The following is a 20,003-nucleotide window of genomic DNA, read 5'->3' as shown; positions in this document are numbered from 1 at the left end:
CTTTTGCGGGGAGCATTTGCTGACCACGGAGTGGTGCGCTGCTCGCTGCGAGAGTTGTGAAATTTGATCACGGTACACGAAAAAGACGTTAAAAAAAAAACCACGTTAAAGACATTAAAAGAAGATTGCATGAAAAAGATTACTTTTATCCTAGATCCGAGTTACAGAGTCTACTCGATGTAAATGTTCCAGATAATTTAGGAGCACCGCATGCCATACAGTATTTCAACGAATTGTTTAGTCACAAGTCTAATGACTGAAAAAAAAGGCCCCGGTGGTTTTTGGCGACGTCATCCTCAAAGCTGCTTCCTCTCGTTTTCACAGCTGTTTCCTCTTTTTCACAGCTGATGAGCACAGGCCCAGAGGCTCCAAATAAACACCGACCGGATGACGACGACTAGTTACCTCTGTTGTTTACAGCCCTTTGCGTAGATTACGAGCGCGGCGCGTGGCAACGGGTTTCCCAAGCAGGGAGCAGCAGCGCGACGTGACGAAGCGGAAAGGTTGGTGTGTCCAGATGAAGGCCTCGACGCGGGTGATGGGATTGAGTGCGGCGAGTGACGTTGCCCATTGTCGTAGCGATAGCAGAGCGACGTGGAAGCGATTGACTGCCGGGGAGCGGGTTGACCGCGGTGAGGCGGGCGAGCGCTGGATCATCCATCAACCTGCCGGCGAGGGATGAGGTTCACTTCGGACGTTTCCAGGATGATAGTTTTGCAAGCGGCGGCTGCATTTTTTCGTTTCGCGTACGGTGCTTTATTTAAACTGACATTCCATGCCGTACCGCGGTCATCAGCTATTTCGGTCCTAAATTTTAAGCGTATTTAGCGCGAGATTGTACCGTGAACACGGAGGGAAGTGCTTTGCACAGGCGTAGCTAGGATAGTTTGCGCCCGGGGACGAACTATCAAATTGGCGCCCCCCCCCCCCCCGTTTAATCACTTACCAAAATGTAATTACATGACATGTAGGCTGCGTGTGGCGGGATATATAAACTTTGAGGTTGAGGTGTAGATTTGTGCAGTAGTTTCAGGCTGCCGCGCCCGCCGCAGTAAGTGATAATGTAACGTTGTAAGCCTCATTGTGGCGCCCCTTTACCTTGACGCCCGGGGAAATATGTACCCCCCTGCCCCCCCCCCTAGCTACGCGTCTGGTGCTTTGCGCCAAGGTGCGCAATATCTGACTCGCCTTGTCCACACGCAGCTGCTTTGGAGCCAGCTTCAATATATCCCGAAGCTGGATATAAGCACTCCCCTTGGGAGCAAGGCCAGCTGTGCTTATATCCAAAGTAGTGTGCATGTATCAGAAGTGGCCCTTTGCCTCCCCCCTCCATCAGTGTAATTTAAGGATATGTTGCATATTACTAGAACTGTGTTTATATAAGGCAGACGCACCAGAGGCAGATGTCACTAAAACTATTAAAACAAGTTTGTATTTGACCAGGTAAGGCCCACCGAGCTGTATGGCTATTTTTCAGAAGCGACCTTGCCTACACATGATAGCTCAACAAAGCGGCTTATCTCGTGGAAATTGATAGCAGTAGCTGAATGCTCTTAAACGCATATTTCTAAATGTGAAGGGGAATTAATAATGATAGTTTATTTACCCTTTTTTCTGGCAATAAAACTGAAAACTTTTTTTCACAGGGAATCATGTTTGCATTAACCACAATACCTGCGGTCAGAATGCAAACAAAAAACACACTCTGATAATGTATGCATTGTCCTTGAAATTGATTGGTCCACACCAGAGACAGCTTTCCTTAGAGCCTAGTCTCATATGGTGTTCGACCAGAAGACGCCAAAAGGCGTACAGCTCAATGCATTGTTTTGATTTCAACGAAGTGGCTTATCACGTGGAAATTTATAGCAGCCAAATACCCTAAACGCACGTTTATTCTAAATGTCGAGGGGAAAACCAGAGGACCCGGGGAAAATCCACACGACCACGGGGAGAGCATGCATACTCCAAATATACAGGCGTCAGGTTCGGGATGGAACCCACGGCCTCCTGTGTACCGGACGAGGTAGTTAACATCTCCTAGCCACCGTAGCGCCCAAATTAATTTACGTGTCATATTGCTTTTGACGGTGAACAGGGACCCCAGAGTTTAAATGGAGTGCTCTTGCCAATAACGTCTGGTAACCCGGCGGCATGTGTTTAACAAGCTGCTGATGGGACCCAGGTCAAACGTTATCTCGAGTTTGCTTGGTTAAACAATTACCGGATAGCCAGTCGTCTCATGGACGAAACACACATTTTTGTTCATATGAGGAGCGGCACAACGGGGGTTCTGATTACATTTTTCTTCTGCCTATAATGCCCCACGGCAGCCCGTAATGAAGGTGGGCACATGTCCCGGCCGCTACTGCGCTGACTAACAATCGTACTAATTGATGAACCCGTTAACCTTTTAGCACAAAGCGCGTCCGCTTAAAATGTGGGTCAACTTCTTGGTTCTTTCGGTAAAGTCACGTAGAAGGGAAGTAATAAAATAATAAAAATCAAACATAATAAAATAATTCTCACGACGTTTCGGCCACAACGCAAGCAGCCGTCCTCAGGCGAAGACCAGGTCTGTCGGGGAGACAGTATATTTAAGCTATATTTAAGCTGGGTTGGAAGGGGGGGGAAGGGCGCCTTGTTTTATTTTTATTATTTTATTACTTCCCTTCTACGTGACTTTACCGAAAAAACCAAGAAGATGAATCCCTGCAGTCACGAAAGCTTTAAATCGAAATATGTGGGTCAACGTTTGCGCTTCCTAAAATTGTTCTGTTCGACGTCGCCCTCGTTGAAGCTTGTGCTTAGGCGAGCGTTTGTTGTGCTGCGGCTTCGTTATTAGGCGGAAACGGTCAGCAGTTTGCGCCAACGCTGGTAAACAATTCCGTCTCTCCATCGCCGGGGCACTGCGCACGAGAAATGCCGTGGCGCATTCCGTAAAAAAAAAATGCTTTTTACGTGGGGCGCCTTTTCGAAACGCCCGTCAAGGGCAAGCTCGCGGAACGAAAATACTCTGGGGAATTAAAGTGGTGGGGTCATTATTTACGACTACAAATTCTGCTGGGACCTTTCAGCACGTAAGTGCGCGCAACAACTCCACACAGGAATTCAGGTCTGTCGGGGAGACAGCGTCTGAATGTTCAGACGCTGTCTCCCCGACAGACCTGGTCTTTACCTGAGGACGGCTGCTTGCGTTGCGGCCGAAACGTCGTGATAATTATTTTATTATGTTTTATTTTTATTATTTTATTATTTCCTTTCTAGGTGACTTTACCGAAAGAACCAAGAATATGAATACAAAAACTGTAGCAAACTGAACAAAACTATCTTTATTTTACCAGGTAAGGCCCACTGAGCTATGAAGTTTTTTTTTCAGAAGCGACCTGGCCACAAATGACAGCTTAACGAAGTGGCTTATTGTCGTGCGGATAGCAGCAACCAAATACAGTAAAACCTTGGATTGCGAGTAACTTGGTCTGCCAGTGTTTTGCAAGACGAGCAAATTTTTTAAATAAATATTAATTTGATAAACGAGCGAGGTCTTGCAATACGAGTAGTGCGTGTATACGCTTTGTCTGCCGAGCGTCACGTGATCACAACTGATATACGAGTGCTTTGGATTACAAACACGTTTCCGGAACGAATTATGCTCGCAATCCAAGCTTTTACTGTACTCTGAATGCACGTTGATTCTAAATGCGGAGGGGAAAACCGGAGGAGCCGGATAAAAATCCACGCGACCACGGGGAGAGAGACACGCAAACTCCACATATACAGCCAGCGTCAAGGTCGGGATCGAACCCGCGACCTCCTGCATACCAGGCGAGGGAGTTAATATCTCGCCACCACGGCCATTATGGTAACCCTTGCGGTTATCAGCGGATACACAGGGACTATGGGAGGGAATTTCCTCCACTTGTGGGTGACTCATTTCCTTCCCGCTCGAACTCGATCGTCGACTCAGCTCTCGGTTGCCACGAGACGAAGCCTCCGTTCGTAAGCTCTCGCAGAGCGGCGACGACTCGCCGTGTTGAAGGGCGGTCTGCAGAAGCGGATACGGCCGAGCTACCGCCGAGATCACCTCGAGTGACCACTGAATCCACGCAGAAGAGGGCAAGACGTTCACCACCCGCCGTACCGCTGGGAGTAGCGTTCGTTGCGTGGCAGTCGAACCGATATTTTCATTCGGAGCTGAGATTTAGCCGAATTGGGCGTTGTAACAAATTTTAATGCGATCGCTTTTTTTTTTTGTCCAGTCATTGTTGACCGGACTGAGACAAGCAAAGTCGTCACTACACTCGAGAACCCGGTTTAATCAGGGGTGGCTGAAACTTGGATTAGAAACCCGGATCTCAATGGTAACCAGCCCATCGCTATGAAATGTTTGTGTCGGCCACTCACACAGTTCACGTATGCAGTAAGGCTCTTGATTATCTGCGTGCGGTTTAATCTGATTTGCGGATTAACCGCGCACCTGAGATTTTGACAAAAATTAACAAAAATTTGGATTTAAAGCTTTCGTCACTGCAGGGATTCATGTTCTTGATTCTTTCGGTAAAGTCACGTAGAAGGGAAATAATAAAATAATATAAATATAAAACAATTAAAATTCTCATGACGTTTCGACTGCAACACAAGCAATCATCATCAGGTGTGAAATCCACAGCAATAAAATTTGAAAAAAAAAAGAATTTGAAATAAATTTCTTGCTGTGGATTTCACACCTCATGTTGATTGCTTGTGTTGCAGTCGAAACGTCGTGAGAATTTGTATTGTTTTATATTTATATTATTTTATTATTTCCCTTCTACATGACTTTACCGAAAGAATCAATAATATAAATTAATAACTCGTGAATTTCCCCATAAGCCCAAATTAATCTAAAAAAACGGTTATAGATTGTAATTCTTGGAAATGTTTATTGCAAGTCACGTGCTTAAACCGAACAAATATGTTGCCGCGGTTAATCCGAAATCCACGTGATCGCCTCTACAGTACAGTAGTTGCATATCTTTGCAAAAGTGGGCGGAGTTTGATTGATGTTGATTAGCGTGGCTCTGTTGCTGTTCACATCGTAGGCCGAGTCTTCTGAGCGGGAGCCAGGAAAGTGTCATCACGGAGCACGCACATCGATCGTCAGTTGTGCTTCAAAAACCATTCAGTTATACCCCTAAATTTGTGTTTTTTGGCCTTGAGCTTCGTGGAAAATTTCTATTTTTGGATCATCCGTGATTTAGAATTATCCACGGCCAATTCTCCCTGTCATTAGCGCGGATAATGGAGCGTTCTATTGTATTTATATCATAAAGAGAACAAACGTGTGCGCTTTTTGCAGCTTTACAGTGTCCGCGCTAACTTGATAACGTGCCACATCGCGGTGAGAAACTACGCTAATAACGCTTGTGCAGTGTCAGTGCTAACCTGGGCAACGTGGCCACATTGCGGTGAGAAACTACGCTAATAACGCTTGTGCAGTGTCAGTGCTAACGTGGGCAACGTGGCCACATTGCGGTGAGAAACTACGCTAATAACGCTTGTGCAGTGTCAGTGCTAACGTGGGCAACGTGGGCACATCACCGTGAGAAACTACGCTAATAACGCTCGTGCAGTGTCAGTGCTAACCTGGGCAACGTGGGCACATCACCGTGAGAAACTACGCTAATAACGCTTGTGCAGTGTCAGTGCGCTAACGTGGGCAACGTGGGCACATTGCGGTGAGAAACTACGCTAATAACGCTTGTGCAGTGTCAGTGCGCTAACCTGGGCAACGTGGGCACATTGCGGTGAGAAACTACGCTAATCACGCTTGTGCAGTGTCAGTGCTAACGTGGGCAACGTGGGCACATTGCGGTGAGAAACTACGCTAATAACGCTTGTGCAGTGTCAGTGCTAACGTGGGCAACGTGGCCACATCGCGGTGAGAAACTACGCTAATAACGCTTGTGCAGTGTCAGTGCGCTAACCTGGGCAACGTGGGCACATTGCGGTGAGAAACTACGCTAATAACGCTTGTGCAGTGTCAGTGCGCTAACGTGGGCAACGTGGGCACATTGCGGTGAGAAACTACGCTAATATCGCTTGTGCAGTGTCAGTGCGCTAACGTGGGCAACGTGGGCACATTGCGGTGAGAAACTACGCTAATAACGCTTGTGGAGTGTCAGTGCGCTAACCTGGGCAACGTGGACACATCGGTCGAAGATAAACTACGCTAATCACGCTCGTGCACAATTTACAGCGGATTTAAATCCACCGGCGGCGCGGCAACATCGGCGGCATTAGATCCTTATGGCGGTACCCCGTGGTTCCAAATAATACAAAATGTCCAGGGCAATTAAATATTGTATTTCTGGGACTCGGTCACGGACCGGGTCCTGGTCCTGGTCCTGGGCCGGCCCCGGGGCCTTCGCCCAGTGGGACGTTGCTGCTGCTGCTGCTGCCCCGTAGACTTCCAGGGGGAGTTTTACCAGAAGGGCATCCTTACCAGGTGACCTAACCACCTCAAATGGCTCCTCTCGACTCGGGCACACGTAGAAAAAAAATGTAATCCAATATTTGCTTTTGTGTGTGTGTGCTTGTGTTGGCAAAGTTCCAGCTCTGAGAATTTAATAAATGCAATACGTCTTGACGTCTCTCTTGTGACGGGGGCGACTTGTTTTTTGAAGGTTTTCTCAGAAGTGGGCCTCCGGTGACCCCTTCTGCGGGCCCTTCTAACGCCCTGTCGTGCAAAAAACGCGTTGTTGCTTGTCCACGCCTACATGCATCATAGCACGGTTGCAATCAAGTTAATTTATTTGGTATAGCCCTGTGAGCCATTCGGCTCTTGAATCGGGTGCAACCGCAACAAACAAAATAACATGAACAAGAAAACATCTTAAAGTGACTATGTGACTAAGTGCAAACAGAAAAGACAGCAAAATATTGCAGAAAAATACACCAACGCTGTGTGCAAAAATCCCAGTGGGATGCAAGTCAAATCGGGGAAGATACGAAAAATATAAGGGCGCCAGGCATTGCACGATCAAAAAGCGCCCCCGCCTTGCCCAGACCACCAGCGCAGTGGAACTGCACGTGTGGCCACGCCGTCGTCGTTGTCGTCGTCGTCACGATGGGTTTTCTCGCCGTTCGCGGACGTGATTCATCGTTTAATCCCGCGAGTGAATATAAAGTGCCTGGTGCGGCGCGTGTGTTGTGAACATGAAGACATTGACGAGGAGAGTTGGAACGGCGATGACGGAGCCGGCGTGCGAGGCGCTGCTCGGATTACCGCATCGCAGGATCGTGAGAGAGTAGGCGGCAGCTTGATTGGGGTGGGGGGGGGGGGCTGGGGGGAAAACCTTCATCCAGCAGTGGATTGACCGTGGCTGACGATGACGATGATGATGGTGATGACGGTGATCAGTGGTGTGAGACGTTAAAATGTAAATGTAGGGGGTTGTTAGGAGGATAAGACGTCGGCAGGACCTTTATTAACACATTCCTGCGGAGGGAGCTGGTAGGAACGTTGGGTTGCTCGGTCAATGGCCTGCAGGGTCAACGGCGGCGTGGTGTATTCCGCAAATATGTCCGACTGTGAGGGCAGGCACAAGCCGGCGTGAGTAGGTTAAACGTTGAGTTTTATAAGGGCACCACGGGGTGACCAGCCCCTCCCCACCCAGCCCCTCCCTTCCCCACCCTTCCCACCCCCAACCAGCCCCACCCTCCCCACCCAGCCTCTCCCCACCCTCCCCTCCCCACCCAGCCCCTCCAGGAGGTTCCTACCAGTATGAAGTTAAATAAACCTGTGTACAAGAGAGAGCGAAAGAGATCAGAATTCGTGCTAAGAGGTGGATGTCTGAAGCTGGAGTCGTGCCGATTACTACCGTAAGGGTCACGCGTTTGAACTCTGAACAAAGCAACTGAAAAATAGAGCCTTCTGGATTTTGGCTACGGGTGACCGTATGAATACGGTGCTACGAGCGATTAATTTAATGGAACGTTGGTTTAAGATCCTTGGAAGTTTTTTAGCAGAACGTGGCAGGGAAGCATGGTGTGCAGTCGTATTAGATGGTAGAGGAGCGTACGAGGCTTTTCCACATGGAGAAATCGTTTGCGATAACATGTCTGCGCGTGATTTTGGTTGGCACGTGGGCTCAATTGGGAAATGTTTTTATTGCTCGTGCCATTGCGAAAACACGAACCGCACCACACACAACGGCTTTGCAAAAAAAAAAACGACTGCGTGAGACGATCGGAAGCCCGGCCTGATTGAGGATTGGGGTCAAAGGTGACATGTTCTGAATGTCGTAGATTTATGCACAGCGGTTCCTCATATAACCGCGGTAGATGTGTTCCTGAAAAGTGGCGCATTAAGCGATTTCCCCCCCCCCCCCTCCAGTGGCATTTACATCTGCAGAACGTGAACAACCAGTGGCATCTACATCTCTAGAACGTGAAGAACCATTGGCATCTACATCTACAGAACATGAAGAACCAGTGGCATCTACATCTGTAGAACGTGAAGAACCAGTGGCATCTACGTCTTCAGGAGAGTATACAACTTTTAAAGCCAATCCCCGTGTTTTGTGTACATGCCGTACAAGGTGTTTGGAATCGACAGGAGTAAAGTTGGACTTGCGAACAAATCGACTTACGAACAGACCTCTGGAACCTAAATCGTTCGTAAGTCGAGGTTTCCCTGTACAACGAATGGTCACGGATTCTCACCGCATCCTGCGGATGATTCCGTGGGTAGCGTGGAATTTCTCTGCGTAGCAAAGTTGTGAGTCGAGTCGCATAATTGTTTCATTCATTCATTTATCACTTTCACCGTGTGTATGTGTGTGTGTCCCCTCCACACAACTCCCCATGCAGGTGCACAGTTGCCGTGGATGATGTCATTTCCTCTGGACGCAGTCATGCTGTCAGCCACCCAGATCTACATCATTCTCATGGTGCACATCACAGCCTTCCTCAACTTCTGCCCGGCCAGCGGTTTCATCATCGCGGTGAGACTTGGGGTGACGGTGGTGGCGGGACGGGCGGGCTTTCCGTCGGTCACGCAGGAAGCCACGTTCACGAATGCCGCGACTTCCAAACTACAGCTGCGACGTTTAGTTTGTTGTCCTTCCCCCGCACCTCCGAATAGCACGGTTGGATACGTAGGGCGTGAAAGAAGTTCTACATAAATACATAGACTTACACGGAGACCCATAGAGTCACACAGAGACCCATAGTTTGTTGTCCTTCCCCCGTAGCTCTCATTCGCACGGTTGGCTACGTACGGCGCGAAAGATGTTCAACGTACTTGCAGGTCATTCGGTCAATAAATCCGCTGAAAATTTGTGATCGACTGCTTTCTGTGGTCGATTACTCGGGGCTTCTGTTTTGGTCACCCTGCATTTGTGTGTGTGTGTATGTTGAACTTCTTTCGCACCGTACGTAGCCAACCGTGCTAATCGGAAAGACAGCAAACTAAACACAAAAAGCAGTTCTCAATAAATTCGTTTTCAGTCTAGATTTGAAAGTGCATAGCTCCGGTGGCTTTCCGAGATGTATAATTTCAAAAGCGAAATTTTATGAAGACTCACTCCAACCCTCCTCCCCCCCCCACTGCCCGCCCCCTCCAAAAAATAAAAAGGAATACCCTTGAAGAGGATTACGTGGTGCTATCTCTTCAACAGCGTGGTCAGAATTACCATAATTTAGTCAGCTGCGTCTTGTATACGCGGCTCGGCTGTGTGTGACTGTGCAATGGAACTCCACCCGGGCCGGTGCCCCAAGTTCAACGAATGATGCGTCACGTGCAAGCTTTACGATGCGTTGTTTTGTGGGAACAAGGTCGAAATTATGGAGAAAAAAATTTGACCCGATAATTAGAGTTTTATAGGTCCCGGCAATGCTTGTCCGCTCTGCCGGTTACAACAGCCAGGACACGCTGTGCGAGAGCCCCCTTTGCAAAATCGTACAACGCGCCGGGTAAGCGTGTGCCATCGAGGAGGGGGGTGCCGAAGACTGGTACCAGCGGTGTCAAAATCGGCCTCAGTGGAGGAGGCTCGTGAAGGACGCTACTGGGCAGTTGGAGGCAGTCGCCCTCCAACAACAACGGAGGGCGGAGGAGCGACGCTCACAACAACGAGCGGAGCGCCGGGTGGCTAAAGCACAGCAAGTTGGTGCAGTGGGGGGCACAGGTGGTGCGTCAGCCAGTCATCTCGGTCGTTTCGGTCAGTCGACCCGTGGCACCTGCTGGGTCTGCCCCGTGACCTCCTGCCAGTGGCCGTTCGACACTTCACGTGGCCTCAAGGTGCACTTAGCCTGGCACAAGCGTCGTGGTGACGTCACCGCCACTTAGTGGCGAATGGCGGTTGTTGTTGTTGTTCCGTGAGGATGCTCTCGTAAAAGTGTTTATGTGTCCTGTTCGAGTTTCTGCTTCTGCAGAAATCGCTAAAGTATTAACGCGTGTGTTTGTTCTCGACGAAAACGAAATGACTGCCGGTTAGTTAGAGGACGGTATAAACTTGTTTTTCTGACTGCAGAGGTTATTGAAATCAATACACCCCGTGAGCTTTGAAGTTATCCCACTTCAAAGTTCATGAAGAACGGCCCTCAGCGCACGCGAATTGTAAAATCAAGTCAGTAATTCCGGAAACGTTTCTGTGTAACTGATGTCTGTTGTATCTGACTCATCCCATCCGAAGACAGGCCTCTTGTTTGTACAGCTGGGGGATACCCCATTACTTCACTCATCGACGACTTTGCCAATTTTCAGTTCGATCACTTAACTAATCGATGACTCTACCGATTTTCACTTCTATTACCCCACTAACCAACACGTTGGAGACATATCACCTCCATTCCGCATGCGCCACCGGACGGGAGATGATAGGCCGAGAGCCTGGTGACATCATTGGCATTGGCTGGGGCGGCGCTTATCTGGGTTTCACCGCTTTCAGGAGGCATCTTGTGGGTCTGTCTGGCATGTTTGGAGACAGCTGTGCGTGGTGGTTTGTGCCCTGCTTTTTTGCGTAGCGCCTGGAGCCCCAGTGGCATTTCAACGGCGCGGTGGGTCACACGTTGTAACTGTGAATCGTAATCTGTCGCCGGCAGACGCGGGACAACTATTCAACGATGTTCGATGACCGCCTCTCCTCCTTCGGCAATCAGCTGCCCGAGCAAGGCCTCAAGGTTGGTGTGCAGAGAGCCGCCTCGATGCTCGCCGCTCTCACGATTGTGCCTCTTTGCGTGCAAATAAGCAAATAGATCTGTTCAGTTTTCGTTTTGTTTACAGACGGGAAAACATTGCAACGGTTTTTTAATCGAGTCGTTTGTCCCGAATTGCGACACTCCGTCAACGTTAGTTTTCACGCGCGTACCGGCTGAAATGTTTTTATATTATAGTGTTTGATTTTTTGTTTGTTTTACACTTTGGCTTTCGCGACCAGTCTTATAAATCACAATTGATTTTTGGGGTCAGATCGCACGAGTATAAAAAAATAAACGCGTGTCGCAAGCCTGGCAGCTGCACGATGATGCCGGTTGTAACGATTGGCGAAACGTCCGCGCCCGGCTGTTAAACGCGCGAGTGGATCGCTCTCCAGCAACGCACACACACCGGTGGTGCTGCTGAAGCGGTCGATAAATTGGCGCAGTCCATCACGTGACGCCTTCATTTAATTGGCGGCGTCGGGCGGAGGAGAGCTTTTTTGTTGTCGTTTTTATTTGAACTTTTTGTATATTTTGCGTCTTGTTTGCGCCCAACTCTTTTGCCGGGCGGCGGTGGCGGCGCACGCCGGTAAGCCCACAGTGACGTAGGCAGCGAGGGTTGGTGGATCGCGCGAGGTTTTGAAACTCCAATTCCTGCGGTCGTCGAGCTTCCATATATCCTGGCTCGCCGGGCAGAAGGCGGCAGAGCGAATATCCGGACTCCCATCGGTTGCATATTTACGTGATATAGTCTTGCAACCCTTTTGCCACTCCGATGATGTACGTCGACTTCATCGATTACCGAGGCTCCCACAAGGCCGTGCAGGAAGGGGCGTGCGTGGCACAGTTCGGCGCCAGATATCGTGGGGTGCGGTTGTATCGCTTCGGTTCTCTGCGGTGAGCGCAACGTCTTGAAAAACGGTGGTGCTACTCCGCCTCTCTAAATAATTAACACTGAACCGCTCGCGCGTTCTGAGATTCAGCGGTGAACGGGACACCCACCCACCCTGCAACTTGCAGACGTCTCGTAGTGGGAAAGGGTTAATTAGGCTCGTGCACCACTGCCAACGCAGCATCGCCGGGTTCCATTCCGACCGTAACGTCTGTAGATTAGCACAATTGGCTATGTAATGGCGTGAAGGAAGTTCAACATCCCTAGACTCGCACAGAGACCCATAGACTCGCACAGAGACCCATAGACTCGCACAGAGACCCATAGACTCGCACAGAGACCCATAGACTCACACAGAGACCCATAGACTCACACAGAGACCCCATAGACTCGCACAGAGACCCATAGACTCACACAGAGACCCATAAACTCGCACAGAGACCCATAGGCTCGCACAGAGACCCATAGACTCGCACAGAGACCCATACACTCACACAGACACCCATAGACTTGCACAGAGACCCATAGACTCACACAGAGACCCATAAACTCGCACATAGACTCATAGATTCGCACAGACACCCATAGACTCACACAGAGACCCCATAGACTCACACAGAGACCCATAGACTCACACAGAGACCCATAGACTCGCACAGAGACCCATAGACTCACACAGAGACCCACAGACTCACAGAGACCCACAGACTCGCACAGAGACCCATAGACTCGCACAGAGACCCTATAGACTCGCACAGAGACCCTATAGACTCGCACAGAGACCCATAGACTGTTGTCCTTCCCCCCAACGCCTCCGATTAGTGCGGTCGGCTACGTAATGGTCGCGAAAGAAGTTCAGCACAAACCTTGCCGTGCCAAAACAAGTCGTCCTCGCTGGTAGCTCAGGAGCACGGAGGGCACCTCGCCTCTAAGGGGCGCTGTAGCTCCATGCTGTCTGCCCTCCCCAGCTCGAGACGGAGTGACGTCACCACCCGGACCAACAGAGGGGGGTGGGTGGGGGGCAGAGGTCGCAAACGGGTACCTTTTCCCTACCCGTACCCTACCCGAAATGAGTGACAAACGGTTACTCACCAGTGACTCACGGCCTACCCGTACCCGTACCCGGCCGCACCAGGGTCGCAAACGGCTATCCGTACCCGGCCGGGTACGGGTAGCCGGGTATCGGGTAGGGTACGGGTATCGTGTACCCGGTTGCGACCTCTGGTGGGGGGGTTGGCCCTTATTTGGCGACGTTAAGACGTTGGCAGGCGTGCTAAGTGGGACTCAAGAAACTGAGAGAGAGAGAGAAAAGCCACGCACTCCCACCACCGCCACCGCCCCCCCCGCCGTTGAATGAGCGGCCATGGAAGTAATTATGCAGCGACAGTGTGACGCACACAATGCCCTGTGTGTGAAGCGAGCTCGTCGCTATTTTAACATCTCGTTGAATAAAATATGAAGGAATGATAATGATGGACAGCTTTTTGTCATTTTATTGATGGCCCTCCACTGGAGGGAGCTCTAGAAAGCCCCACTCGTGACTCGTTTGGCCTACTCTTCCACGCTGGACAGTTTTCTTTTGAAGAGGTGGGAGTGCGCACACTTTGCGCCACCGCACGCTCACTGCGGTGCAAACATTTTGTGCTGTTAGCTGGACAAGACGTGGCGTGGGGCGGTAGGAGCGGATTTGAGAAACGTGCCCCTCTGTTTTAACTGCCGTGTCGGGATTGCAAATCCGTTGCGCCCACCGCACAGGGTGGCAGATTCCACACTTGATATGTATGTATACTTTAAAAAGTAGTAACGTCAGTAATTCACCACGCATTTCAATGTTGCCGTTGGTTGAGTGATCGCATTCACCAATCTCCGTCTCGCTCTTTCTGACTGAACGGATAGTTTCAGCTCGGTCCTGTCACCGTGAGGGACGGATGGTGCCAAAGCCCCCCACACACGCGCACACACGCACACACACGCACACACACACACACAGGCACACACGCACACAGACACACACACAGACACACACACACACAGACACGCACACAGACACGCACACACACGCACGCACGCACACGCACACACGCACACAGACACACACACAGACACACACACGCACACAGACACTCGCGCACACACGCACACACACAGGCACACACGCACACACGCACACAGACACACACACACACGCACACACGCACACACACGCACGCACACACATACGCACACACACACACGCACACACACACACAGACACACACGCACACAGACAGACACACACGCACACACACACAGACACACACGCACACACACACAGACACACACGCACACACACACACACACGGACGTCTGTGGGAATTCAAGTGGGGTCTTGCCTCCTCCTACGCTCCCCAACCTCCCACCACGACCCCACACTCCCACACGCCACTGCAGCGCCACCCCGAGCCCCAACAACATTCACACGTACAGACAAAGCCCTTTTGGCAGGCCACACTGCTCTATCTTGGTCTCTTCATCAACGCGTGGTACCCCCGGGGTTGTTCGGAGCATATTTCATCAGGCTGGTCAGTGCGGGTTAGTACTACTACTACTATTTTACCAGGTAGGGCCCACTGAGCTCTTTAGCTCTTTTTCACAAGCGACCTGGCCACAAATGATCGCTCAATGAGGTGGTCATCATCATGTGGAAATTGATAGCAGCCAAATACTCGAAATGCACGTTGAGTCTAAATGTGGAGGGAAAAAGTGGAGGACCCGGAGAAATAATCCACGCGACTACGGGGAGAGAGAGACGCGCAAACTCCAGGCATACAGGGGTCGGGATCGAAACCACGACCCTCCTGTATACCCGGCGAGGTAGTTAACATCTCACCACAGAGAGAGAGAGAGACACGCAAACTCCAAATCAGGGTCAGGATCGAACCCACGTTCTCCTGTACACCAGGCGAGGTAGTTAACATCTCACCACGGAGACACGCAAACTCCAAATATGCAACAGGCGTCAGGGTCGGGATCGACCCCACGACTTCCTGTACACCAGGCGATGCAGTTAACATCTCACCACGGAGAGAGAGACACGCAAACTCCAAATCAGGGTCAGGATCGAACCCACGTTCTCCTGTACACCAGGCGAGGTAGTTAACATCTCACCACGGAGACACGCAAACTCAAAATATGCAACAGGCGTCAGGGTCGGGATCGACCCCACGACTTCCTGTACACCAGGCGATGCAGTTAACATCTCACCACGGAGAGAGAGAGAGACACGCAAACTCCAAATCAGGGTCAGGATCGAACCCACGACCTCCTGTACACCAGGCGAGGTAGTTAACATCTCACCACGGAGACACGCAAACTCAAAATATGCAACAGGCGTCAGGGTCGAGATCGAACCCACGACCTCCTGACACCAGGCGAGGTAGTTAACATCTTTGAAGGCAGGATGTCCACGGCCGGTTCAGATATATCACCCCACCACTGATGTTTGCCACGGTCGGGAATCTAACAGAGGTCACTGGGTTTATTCGTGCATCGCTCCACCACCCTACTGTATACTCCTTGCACTTGCCCAAACCGATCTTGAATCCATCCATTCACCAGCCCTCCCACACACACCATATGCAGCGAGTCTCTTCGTTTTCATGGTATCGGTGTCAATCCACTGCCGAATGAGGGCCTCCCCACGCCGTGCGGGCCGCGTGGATTATTTGAGCGCACTTCACCGCTCTGGTCCGGTGCGTGTCAGCGAAGGCGGGTCGCGTGGATGTGGGAGAGTAGAAGTGAAGTGAAAACTGTGGATCTCTTTTGCGCTGCCCTGGGGCTGCGTAAAACCCACCACCTCGACATAGCCCCACTGCGGGCTTGACCCCTGCCTAGCTTTCCGAGGTCAGGTGAGATTGAGCGCGTTCCGGGCGATTTTGGTCATCCAAGACCATTTGCCAGCGCTCGTTTTCAGAAAGTCCCTCCGTGGAATGTTTGGCAAAACAATTTGCGCGTGATTTTCTTTTTTTTTCTATGTTTGTGTGACTAAATTACCCATAGCTTCCCGACCCATAAGAAGGGAAAAAAACTAATTCTACACAGACAGCTTCAGAAGCCTACTTGATGATACTGCCTTCTCTTTGACACCTTACCACCCCAGTGGTCCGAGGCGGCTGCGAACAACAGGTTCCACACTGCCCACCAGGGATTATTTGTCTGTCTGTTGTGCATATTTGTCCGTCGTGCACGCATGCGCTGTCCAACCAAGTTCCTTCCTGCCCACTCCGAAGGAACGTGTTGGATCACGTTTCGATCGCAACACAAGCAATCGTCAAGTGGGACAATCACAGCAAGAAAAAACTGCTTTAGTGGCCGACCTCAGCAGTTTTTTTTTGCTGTGGTTGTCCCACCTGTTGAAGATTGCTTGTGTTGCGATCGAAACGTCGTGACTTTACCGAAAGAACCAAAGAGTAATTCCTGCAGTTACGAAAGCTCCAAATTAAGTATGATACCTTACCACCCCCTCCAGGCATCTTGGCTTACGTAAAAAGATGATCCCATCTGTGTGTGTGACCCACCAACTCTTAGAGTAGAATTAGTCATCTACTTCTTCTTCTGTCGACCAGCTGATTCCAATTTCACGTTCAGGTGGTCAAGCCAGATGACCGCGCCAGGAGTAGCGGAGTAGTGTATCGTCGCAGTGACGTCGCCTTCATATTTGTGGATCGGGCACGAAACGTTGCTCGGTCTGTTCTGGATGACCACAGTCGCACCACTACTGGAGAGTTTTTTAATCTGTCTCACAGGCAGCTCGAACAAAAGCCACCGTGAAACATTCGATGGAAAGCATTTACACCATTGGAACCTCATTTGCCAGTGAAAAATATGATAATTGGTTTTTTTACCCTTTTATCTGGCAACAAAACTGACACCTTTTTTACTACAAGGAGTCATGTTTGCATAGACCACATTATGACTGCAGGTATCGTGGTCTATGCAAACATGACTCCTTGTAGTAAAAAAAGGTGTCCGTTTTGTTGCCAGATAAAAGGGTAAAAAAAACAATTATCATTCGATGGAAAGTTTTTTTTTTAATCTATCAAAGACGCGTTCAATTTAATGGTGGCGTTCCGTGTGCCTGCGACCCTCCCCTTAGGGTTACCTGGTGCCCGTGCAGCCGGAAGAGGAAGGCTGCCACATACTGAGCCCTCCGCCCAAGATGCACAACGCCACCTACTTCATCGCCCTCATCCGCAGGGGCGGCTGCAACTTTGATGTCAAGGTCGGTCTCCTGGTGATGGGTGCCCCCCCCCCCCCCCGGTGACCGTGGTAACCCCCTTTGGTCGATGCACGTGATGGAGAGGCGGCCGAGGGAGAGAAACGCATCCCAGGAGGGGGGGTTGACCGCCGCCGTGGAGACGGAGCGATGGAATCGGTTTGTGTTTACGTGTGCAGGAGTGGGACGGGCTGTCGCAGCACCGGACCGACGGGCATGGAGAGGGGGGGAGGCTTTCATGCAGCAGTAGATAGACAACAAGTGCCGCTGAATGGTGATAATTATGGACGTGGACCAGATTGTCATCTGGACAGAATGGCAAAAAACCACGTCGTTAATATGACTTTTATAATCCACGGTCATTCCACTGCTGGATGAAGGCCTCCGAGACGTCGCCATCTCGCACGGTCCAGTCAAGTAACAATCCTCTTGGTTCTTTCGGTAAAGTCACGTAGAAGGCAAGTAATAAAATAATTAAAATAAAACATAATAAAATAATGTTTTATTTTCATTATTTTTAAACATAATAAAATATGTTTTATTTTTATTATTTTATTACTTCTCTTCTACGTGACTTTACCGAAAGAACCAAGAAGATGAATCCCTGCAGTCACGAAAGCTTTAAATCGAAAAAAGTAACTATCCGTTTAATGCGCGCACGCGAGCTGAGTTGGCCCCGTCTAACTCGGCTTGTCTCCCGCGGTGGACTTCCCTTGAGCTGTGAGTCCATCTTTCGAGTACCACTAACTTCTTCCCGAGTCGAGCCCAGTGTTTCTCCAACTCGTTTCGCCCCGCGGACCGCTCGTCCCGATGCCAACATTCCCGCAGGCTGCCCTCAAGGTCCTGGTGGTGACAAGACACATTCAACTCTCTCTCTCTCTCTCAATGATGCCAGTGATACACAAAATGATTCATATTACCGGAACATTAAAGCGTTTTTATTTATTGAATGCAGCCATAAGGTTTAGGGGCGGGGTGGGGAGGCATTTAGCTGTTAGGGTATTTTAATTACGGTCAGCATCACGTGTAACAAAATATGAATTAACGTCCGAAACCAAAGGTCATTATTGTCGGGATCAAACCGCTGCGTTTGCATCGCAGCCAACTCGGGACCACTTGGCGGTGGCGAGGAACCGCGCTCTTGAGAACCGCTGGGCTAGACCCCACCGGCCAACGTCCATGCTCACGACGCGTCCTGCCCCACGGCCCCGTTTGCGCTTCTTCGCAATCATCGCGATGTCTCTCTCTGATTTTGCGCACGTTCACGAATCCGTGCGTTGCTCGGCAAGTCCGTCGGTGGAATTCCAAGCTTGCACCTCTCCACGCTTCTTTCGCGCGCCCTTCAGCCTCTGTTGCATTTTCTTCGTCAGCCCGCGTGTGCCACGGTGGCGAGATGTTAACTACCTCGCCGGGTATACAAGGAGGTCGTCGTGGGTTCGATCCCGACCCTGACGCCTGTATATTTTTGGAGCTTGCATGTTCCCCCCCGTGGTCACGTGGATTTCTCTCCGGGTCCTCCGTTTTGTCCCCCCACATTTAGAAACATGCCATTGAGAGCATTTGGCTGCTATACATTTCCACGTTGATAATGCCGCTTCGTTGAGCTTTCATTTGTGGCCCGGTCGCTTCTAAAAAAGAGCTGTATAGCTCAGTGGGGGGGGGGGGGGTTAAAGTTCAGACATGGTGCTGAACAACACAGAGCGGGATACAACCCCTCCTGAGGTTCACAGCTCATCGGATTCCTCCAGAATAAATAAATATTCTGAATCGCAAAAAACATGCGCAGTGGTGAAAGTAAAGTGGAGGCCCGAAGAATGTCAACAGGTGCCTCCAGCGACTGCTCCCCCATCCTCCTCCCCTCCATCACCACTTCCCCCTAGGCCCCCGCCCCACTAAAGACAAAGATCCCCCGCACAGCCTTAACAGACTGTTGGGGCAAGTGCCGTTAGCGAGCAGCACCTATGAAGGCCGGCGCCGCACACGCCCGTCTGACTTTTGTCTCCCCGGTGGCGATGATGTTACGCACCGCACCGGGTACTCATTTGAGGCCGAGTCGACCTAGGGGAGGTCCAGGACCGGTTCAGATGATCGTCACCGTGTGTTGGTGGCCGTGAGTGGGAATCGAACCCGGTTCGCTGGGTCCGTAGCACAGCGCGCTAACTGCTAAGCCACCGCTCCTACCCCACCCCCACAGCCAGCCCCCCCCACCACACACGCACACGCACACACGCACACGCGCACACGCACACGCGCACACGCACACGCGCACACGCACACGCGCACACGCACACACGCGCGCGCACTTATCCGCTGCAACAAGCACAGCACAGGGCCACTGTACACGCGCCCAAGCGGTTTTGTTATGCCAGAGGCACAACCGGTTACACGAGGCAGGGCACCTGACCAAAGTTGACTGATTTGTTTCTCCGTTGCGCCACCGCAGTGGCAGTAAATGGTTACGCCCCGGTTTAAACGTGCGGCACAACCGTCCTTGTTACTCGCAACGTCGATGGCTTTGTCGTCGTCGTCGTCGTCGTCGTCCTCCTCCTCACACGTGTGACGAGTGACACGCTGATGGTGGTCTAGTGGTGTGCTAGTGCAGGTGTCGGCGACCAAAATATCAAGGAGAGATTTGAAGCTTTCGTGACTGCAAGGATTCATACTCTTAGTTTTTTC

At 50.7% G+C, this 20,003-nt stretch overlaps 1 protein-coding gene across 2 annotated transcripts in view; it reads left to right on the top strand.

The window, feature by feature from the left end:
- LOC144950087 (E3 ubiquitin-protein ligase RNF13-like) overlaps positions 1 to 20,003 on the top strand; it is a 93,980-nt gene that overhangs the window by 14,884 nt on the left and 59,093 nt on the right. The window contains exons 2-5 of one of the 2 annotated variants that reach the window (XM_078880108.1): positions 421 to 503; positions 8,854 to 8,987; positions 11,086 to 11,163; positions 17,208 to 17,333. In XM_078880108.1, the coding sequence (XP_078736234.1) occupies positions 8,871 to 8,987; positions 11,086 to 11,163; positions 17,208 to 17,333 (321 nt within the window). In that variant the 5' untranslated portion in view covers positions 421 to 503; positions 8,854 to 8,870. The remainder of the gene's footprint in view (positions 1 to 420; positions 504 to 8,853; positions 8,988 to 11,085; positions 11,164 to 17,207; positions 17,334 to 20,003) is intronic. The other variant, XM_078880107.1, reaches the window with a different exon arrangement.

This window comes from Lampetra fluviatilis, chromosome 56 (assembly GCF_964198595.1).
Source record: "Lampetra fluviatilis chromosome 56, kcLamFluv1.1, whole genome shotgun sequence".
Lineage (NCBI taxonomy): Eukaryota > Metazoa > Chordata > Hyperoartia > Petromyzontiformes > Petromyzontidae > Lampetra > Lampetra fluviatilis.
This window is presented reverse-complemented; position numbering and strand designations above follow the sequence as displayed.